Genomic DNA, 8,310 nt, shown 5'->3' with positions numbered 1-8,310 from the left:
TTCTTCAGACAAAACAACCCAGGCTCCCTCAGCCTTTCCTCACAGGAGAGATGCTCCAGTCACCTCATCATCTTTGTAGCCCTCCTCTGGCCTCTCTCTAGGAGTTCCTCATCTTTCTTGAACCGGGGAGCCCAGAACTGGACACAGTGCTCCAGGTGGGGTCTCTCCAGGGCAGAGTAGAGGGGGCGGACAACCTCCCTCACCCTGCTGGCCACGCTCCTCTTGATGCACCCCAGGATACCATTGGCCTTCTTGGCAACAAGGGCACACTGCTGGCTCATTGTCAACTTGTCATCCAGCAGGACCCTCGGACCCTGCTTCAGGAGGGTCTGAGGATCCCATAAATCCCATGCTGTGATAGCCCTTAAGGTATTTATAGGTGTGGTGTATCCTTTACAGTCTCTTCCTGCCACCCCTGAAGATTGCAGGTCTCCCCTGAGTTCTGAAACATCCACGTGCTGCGCTGCCAGTTATCTCAGGCCACCAGAGATCTTATTGGATGCCTATGTGCAGATGCTCCTACGCTGCATGGACTCATTCAGACTCAGACTGTCACGGGTTGAGGCATGTTTGGAGAAGCTACCACTTGATGGTGCTGAGCAGCCCATCTCTGAGGCCGCTATTCCCACCGCTACCCCGGGATGAATTTTTCAGCCAAGCAGAACCATCTTCGGTGGCATTTCAGATGGGGGGAAAAAAAAAAAGGATCCCCCTCTTCCCTTTTTGAAATAAAATTGACTACTTTCCTGACTAGGAATCATCGAGAGGGAGGCACGTGCCTGAAGCTCAGAGTAATCATGGTGGTGGTAGGGAGAGAGAAGGGGATGGGAGCAGACGCTCAGCATTTCCTATCAGCATACACCAGCTGTCTCAGGTACTGGGTACACTGGCACCATTGTAGGGTCTTTGTTCTCCCCATTGACACTTCTAACTCCTCCCCTCTCCAGACTGGCCCAGTGCCCTCAGGTGGCACCTGACAAGAACTCTGAATTAGTATTTATTGCTAAGAGGTACCTTGAATGTAAAAAGGTGGCTGGAAAGCTGCCTGGTGGAAAAGGAGCTGGGCTTGTTGGTCGACAGGGGGCTGAATATGAGCCAGCAGGGTGCCCAGGAGCATCCTGGTTTGTATCAGGAGTGGTGTGGCCAGCAGGAGCAGGGCAGTGACTGTGCCCCTGTGCTGGGGTCAGGGTTGGGCCCCTCACTCCCAGCAGGATATGGAGGGGCTGGAATATGTCCAGAGAAGGGCAGCAAAGCTGGGGAGCGCTCTGGAGCCCCAGGCTGCTGGGGACCGTCTGGGGGAGCTGGAGGTATTCAGCCTGGAGAAGAGGAGGCTGAGGGGAAACCTTATCGCCTTCTAAAACTACCTGACAGGAGGCTGTAGCAAGGTGGGGGTCAGCCTCTTCTCCCTGGTAACAGGTGATAGGATGAGGGGAAATGGTCTGAAGTTGTGCCAGGGCAGGATTAGGCTGAATTTTTCACAGAAAGTGTTGTCAAGCACTGGAAGGGGCTGCCCAGGGAAGGGGTTGAGTCCCCATTCCTGGGGGTATTTAAAAGCCGGGCAGACAAGGTGCTGAGGGACAGGGTTTAGTGGTGGCATGGCAGGGTTAGGGGAACAGTTGGTCTTGATGAACTTAAAGGTCTTTTCCAACCTAAACGATCTTAGGACTCTATAAGTAATCTAAGGTATAAAGACAAGCTTCTTATCGTGTTACCATCTAAACACTGGTCGTTTGTGCTTGGGCTGGGTGTCCAGTATCAGACTAGGATCAAGGGAGAGACAACAGCCTACCAACTGGTCCTGGCAGCGATTGGTCCTGGAGGTCACTTACCTGAAACGAGGACTCGGGATTCACATGTTGCGTTGAGTAGGTCATTGACTATTCTGCAGGAGACTTCCTTGTCCGATCCTGGTTCGAGAGTCATGGAACTTACAACATCAAAAATACCCGAAGAAGTCTTTGTGCTGTGGGTGGTCACTTCCTCCTTCCGTATCCGTCCTTTGCTGTTCAGCCAAAGTACTTTCGGCTCTGGAAACCATCCCTGTGACTTGCAGGTGAGGCTGATGCCCTGACCCACATGACCATCCAGGAAGACTGAAGACTCATCACCTTTAGCTATACAAGAGCAAACAAACAGGCTCCAACAAACAGAAGACAAGATATACTCTTGCCAAACAGTACATGGTGGGAAGGTCTTCCCCAGATTTATCTATAAACGCAGTGTGTAAAACCATCAGATTTGAAATTCAATTTCTCATTAAATTGCTGGTAAGTAGCTCTTCCCGTATTACATTAAAATGGGAAATTTGTACGTAAATTCCCTTTACAGTCTTGGTAAGAGAAAGGTCGTTGGGCTGATATTTGTTATCTCCACAAGCAACTGGAATTAAAATAAAGTAGCATTGCACTGAGGGGAAATCTGTTGGTAAAACCAAGTTAGATGAGACCATGAATAGATAAAAATTGGAATATGGGACAGAAAATGGGATGGTGTGTAGGGTAAGAGCGCAAGAAACTGGTTGCATTACCAAACGCAGTTTCAGTCAGGCCTCAGTTGCTTCCTCTCTGCAAAACCAGGCTTCTTTTACCATAGGATTCATGTCTCTCCTACCTTTAAACGTTTTAAAGCTAAGGTGTTACCTACACTCCCTCTGTAAGATGTGGCAAGAAGACATCTATGACTATTCAGAGTCTGCTGGCAATAGAGATAGCCTGAGCCATAGCAGAGCCTAGTCTTTCACATGGCTGAGAGCAAGTGAGATGAATCTGATAAAGGAAGGAGTTAATTTTGCTTTTGCTTAAGTTTCATTAATCATCCTGTGGATATTTTATGAAGATACTGAATTCTGAATGCAACCAAGAGGCAGGCGTGCAAGCAGAAACTCGACAGTCCATGGTCTCCTGCTCACTACATCCCCCTCCATGGTTGGACTAATCACCAGCCAAATTAATCAGTAGATATAGATGAAGGTAAGACTTTAAGACAATCAGAGAAGTTTATCTTAAACCAAGATGTAGACAGAATAATAAAAGTAGACCCAGATGAACATAGGAAAGGTTTAAGGTCAAGTTCATAAAATTCAGATTGGTTTTGCCTCATATTCACGGTGTCTGCCAAAAGAAGACTTTAACGGATGAGCCAATGGACTTTGTGATTGAGAAGCAGAACTGAGAATGATAAGAACCTATGGAAAATGATGGACTTCCAGCTGACCAAACAAATGAGGAATTGTGAACACTGTGGAAACTCTTTACGCCATTATGATGGAAAGATATATCAAGTGTTATGTTTGTGATTCTCATTTGCCACTCACTGAGGTGATGGCCCAGCTCTAAATTGTGAATAAATGCACACCTAGAGTAACACAGACACTCGTGAAATTCTTTAACAGAATCCACCCCCTTGGTACCCCATAGCCCTTTCTGACGTTAAACAACGGGACTGAAGAAGAAATAGCAAATGGCTGCCATTCCACTCACCTGCCACATCCAGGTCAACCACCACTTCATCATACCAGTTCTCAAAAAAGACACTGCAGGTGTATTTCCCTTTGTCTGAGAGCATGACGTTCTTCAGGTGGAGAGACACATTTCCCTTATTAAATTCAGACTGAAAAAAATTTGTCCTGCCCCCATACGCCTCCTCCTCATGAACTGGATTGTAAGTATTTTTTCCATCGTAAGTGGTCATGTCAATTTTTTGAGAGTTTCTGGTAAATAACCATTGAACGGAAAGTCTCTCAGGGATTATGTTAACTTTCAGCTGGCAGGGCAAGATGACTCCTTTTCCAATGACTCCAATGACAGGCTTGTCAGGGGGGATAATTTTATAGTAGCCTGCAAGAAAATATAATTGTAAATCTTATCTGTTGTAGAATCATAGAATAATCATAGAAGCATAGAATCATAGAATCATGGAATGTTTTGGATTGGAAGGGACCTTTAGAGGTCACCCAGCCCAACCCCCCTGCCATGATTAGGGACATCTTCAACCAGATCAGGTTGCTCACAGCCCCATCCAACCTGGCCTTGAATGTTCCCAGGGATGGGGCCTCCACCACCTCTCTGGGCAACCCATGCCAGTGTTTCACCACCCTCAGTGTAAAGAATTTCTTCCTTAGATCCAGTCTAAACCTACCCTGCTTCAGTTTAAAACCGTCCTGTCACAGCTGTCCCTACTAAAAAGATTGTCCCCTTCTTTCCTAGAGGCTCCCTTAAAGTACTGAAAGGCCGCAATCAGGTCTCCCTGCAGCCTTCAGTTCTCCAGGCTGAACACCCCCAACTCTCCCAGACTGGCCTCATAGGAGAGGGGCTTCAGCCCTCAGATCATTTTAGTAGCCCTCCTCTGGCCCCGCTCCAACAGGTCCATGTCCTTCTTGTGCTGAGGACCCCAGAGCTGGATGCAGGACTGTAACAAATGTTCTCACTAACACTTCCTATAGGAAACTGAAATATATACAGGCATGTGAATGCAAGAAAAAGGAGCTATTCTGCTCTGGTATAAATCCTTAAATCAGAAAATGCTCTGGACCAGGGCGTTATCTCAAGAGCAAGTTCCATTCTCTCCTTCTGTACAGCCTAGTTTAGCAGGCGTAGACTGATGGGACAAGTGGATTGGGGAGGAAGATATCCTGTGACAGTAATCAGATCACATCTCTGTAGGTCTGTATGTCGAGGGAGGTTGTCTTCCCCCTCTACTCTGCCCCACTGAGATGGCATCTGAAGCACTGTGTCCAGTTCTGGGCTCCCCGGTTCAAGGAAGATGAGGAACTCCTAGAGAGAGTCCAGAGGAGGGCAACAGAGATAATGGGGGGACTGGAGCATCTCCCCTATGAGGAAAGGCCGAGGGAGCTGAGCTTGTTCAGCCTGGAGAAGAGAAGGCTGAGAGGGGATCTCATCAACACGTACAAATATCTCAAGGGTGAGTGTCATGAGGATGGAGCCAGACTTCTCAGTGGTGCCCAGCACCAGGACAAGGGGCAATGGGCACAAACTGAAGCAGAAGAGGTTCCAGTTGAATATGAGGAAAAAATTCTTGACTTTGATGGTGACCAAGCCCTGGAGGGCTGTGGAGTCTCCTTCTCTGGAGACATTCAACCCCCATCTGGACAATGTCCTGTGCCCCCTGCTCTGGGTGAGCCTGCTTGAGCAGGGCGGTTGGACTGGGTGATCTCTGGAGGGCCCTTCCAGCCCTGGCCATTCTGGGATTCTGCAATATACAGGCACAGTTTTGTAACTGAAAGCCCCTGCCATCCTCTGCCAACCTTCGCCACTACCCCTTATCCTAGGAACATAGTGCAACCTCAGGGAGAGGCTGCTGAAAATACGGAGTTCAGTCTGCAGACCCTTCTAGCCGTAGAGGTGGCATCTCACTCACGCAGCAAGGCCAGCTCATTTTGTAATGCTGGAACTCACAAGGGCAGGATTTTGCCCACCGAATTTCAGACCTTTTCACTAGGACGGCTGTACTCAGCATCAAAACGCAGCACAGTAAGTACATTTCATTTCAAACACAGGCTACTCGTTGCATGATGGTCGTTAGCGACAAAGGGCAAGCTTCGTGTTGAGGATTAACAGCAAAAATACTCACAGCCCTTTGCAGAGCCTGCTTTCCCATTCAGTTCACTACTCTAAGGTGGGAGATACTGTACTGGGTTGAACTGCATGGCGCTGTGCTTTCCATTGGCGTGTAGAAAGTTGTTGATAACCCACAAATGTTTTGGCTACTGATGAGCAGTCCTCAACAGCATCCAGGCTGGGTCTCCAACATTCACCACCACCACCAGTGGGCTGGAAGGGGGCAAGATCTTGGGAGGGGATGTAGCCAAGACACCTGACCCAAACCAACCAAAGGCATATTCCATACCATATGACGCCAGCTCAGATAAAAAAACTAAGGGAAAAGGAGGAGGAAGGGGGGCATTAATGGTCTGAAGTTGCGCCAGGGCAGGTTTAGGTTGGACATTGGGAAAAATTCCTTCCCCGAAAGGGCTGTCAAGCACTGGAAGGGGCTGTCCAGGGAAGGGGTCGAGTCCCCATCCCTGGGGGGATTTAAAAGCCAGGCAGACAAGTTGCTTAAGGACAGGGTTTAGTGGTGGGGTGCCAGGGTTAGGGGAACAATTGGACTTGATGATCTTAAAGGGCTTTTTCAACCTCAATGATTCTATGATGCGTCTTTTATGACATTTTGTCTTGCAGAGCAACAACCATGCGTACTGAAGCCCTGCTTCCTGCAAAGCGGCTGGACATCGCCTGCTAACGAGAAGTAGAGAAAAAAGTCTTGTTTTCCTTTTGCTATTGTGCGCGGCCATTGCTTTTGCTTTTTTTTATTAAACTGCCTTTATCTTGACCCGCAAGTTTTCTTGCTTTTCCGTCTACTTTTCTCTCCCCTGTCTGGTTAAATAGGGGAGCGATAGAGCGGCTTGGTGGCACCTGGTGTCCAGCCAAGGTCAAACCATCACAGATACAAAAAGGAACCTGGGCTTTCTCAGTGACATGGTCAGCCAAGCTGAAAAATTACTCCAAAAATGAGAAAGGAAGCTCCCTGAAAAACAGTCGGGGGGAGGGAGCCTGTGAATCTGTTTATAACCCCATGCTGAAGGTTTAAGTGAGTCTTTAATATTGCCGTGTGCCATCCACACCGACAGAAGTGTATTAAGATTTCACATCATGCCACTATTTGCTTCTGGCTTCAGAAAATTAGTGGAGGGAATGGTGAGTGTCTACTATATATATATAAAAAACAGGTATCACCACAAATATATTGCAAATAAAATATGCATTGCCAACCCCCACCCGCCCCCAACATGTATGAGGTTCAACAAGGCCAAGGGCCAGGTCCTGCCCTGGGGTCACAACAACCCCATGCAACACTACAGGCATGGGGCAGAGTGGCTGGAAAGCTGCAAGGCGGAAAAGGACCTGGGGGTGTTGGTCAACAGGGGGATGAATATGAGCCAGCAGGGTGCCCAGGTGGCCAAGAGGGCCACTGGCATCCTGGCTTGTATCAGGGGGGGGGGGGGCAGCCAACCGTGCCCCTGTGCTGGGCACTGGTGAGGCCACACCTTGAATAGTGTGTTCAGTTTTGAGCCCCTCACTCCCAGAAGGACATGGAGGGGCTGGAGCATGTCCAGAGAAAGGCAACGAAGCTGGTGAGGGGTCTGGAGCACAAATCTTATGAGGAGTGGCTGAGGGAACTGGGGTTGTTTAGTCTGGAGAAAAGGAGGCTGAGGGGAGACCTTATCGCACTCTACAACTGAAAGGAGGCTGTAGCGAGGTGGGGGTCAGCATCTTCTACCTGGTAATGGGCGATGGGACAAGGGAAAATGGCCTCAAGTTGCACCAGGGGAGGTTAAGGTTGGACATTGGGAAAAATTCCTTCCCCAAAACAGCTGTCAGGCACTGGAATGGGCTGTCCAGGGAAGGAGTTGAGTCCCCACCCCTGGGGGTATTTAAAAGCCGGGCAGATGAGGTGCTGAGGGACAGGGCTTAGTGGTAGGATGGCAGGGTTAGGGGAACAGTTTGGCTTGATGATATTAAAGGGCTTTTCCAACCTAAACAATTTAGTGATTCTATGATCTACCTTTTTTTTACTTCTAGATCTACCCGCTAGCCCTGGGAATTAGATAACTTTTAAAATCAAGTCGTGATTAGAAAAAAAAGATTTACCTGTGACTGAGTGAATTATCTGTAGGATAATAAAGATGTGAACCATTGGTGCCTTCCGATACCTGGAGCCCATCGCCTTGCAGTTTTGTAGGACATCAATAAGCAAATCTTACCAGGTTCCTGTAATCTTTTCAAGCACAGAAGACAAAATGGGAAGAGAGAATCAAACTAGAGCCATACATTGCCCTATAGATCGCTGTACACGGAGTGCCACAAGGGCAAATCCTTGCGATATTTAGGTACCTTTGAGGGAAATTAGGAAAATGACTGAATAAGCCGCTTTTAATGGAAGTCAATCGATTAAGTTGTGATGCTAAGACTTACGCTTGGTCAACAGCGAAAAAAGAGGTGGTTTTGAGAGACTTAGAAGGACACTATGCTGGATCTTAAGGGCACTTCACAGGCCTGGTCCCCAAGGGTCCATGAAACTTCTAGCCAGGACAGCACCATTTTTCTAGGTGATGTGAGGCTAAATCTAAACCCAATAGGATGTGTCTAACTTCAGGCTGGTGAGACCATGAGGCACACAGCAGCCTTTAAAAAGCTCGTTCACCTCCAAGTCCTGCCAGAAAGCATCTACTGTGCACTGAAACTTCACATGTTCTTTCTCCTACTCGCCCTTGCTTGGTCAAAACTTGTGTTG

At 48.2% G+C, this 8,310-nt stretch overlaps 1 protein-coding gene across 1 annotated transcript in view; it reads right to left on the bottom strand.

The window, feature by feature from the left end:
• Positions 1-7,740, bottom strand: part of LOC104123807 (butyrophilin subfamily 3 member A2) — a gene marked incomplete at its 3' end in the record, with an annotated part of 8,276 nt that extends 536 nt beyond the window's left edge. The window contains exons 1-3 of the mRNA XM_009636093.2: positions 7,668-7,740; positions 3,480-3,836; positions 1,830-2,114 (exon numbers count right to left, since the gene is read on the bottom strand). Coding sequence (XP_009634388.2) covers positions 1,830-2,114; positions 3,480-3,836; positions 7,668-7,740 — 715 coding nt within the window. The remainder of the gene's footprint in view (positions 1-1,829; positions 2,115-3,479; positions 3,837-7,667) is intronic.
• Positions 7,741-8,310: the final 570 nt, after the last annotated feature.

This window comes from Egretta garzetta, unplaced genomic scaffold (assembly GCF_000687185.1).
Source record: "Egretta garzetta isolate BGI_Z169 unplaced genomic scaffold, ASM68718v1 scaffold1183, whole genome shotgun sequence".
Lineage (NCBI taxonomy): Eukaryota > Metazoa > Chordata > Aves > Pelecaniformes > Ardeidae > Egretta > Egretta garzetta.
Note: the sequence above shows the minus strand (reverse complement) of the source record. Positions and strands in the feature narration are given on the sequence as shown.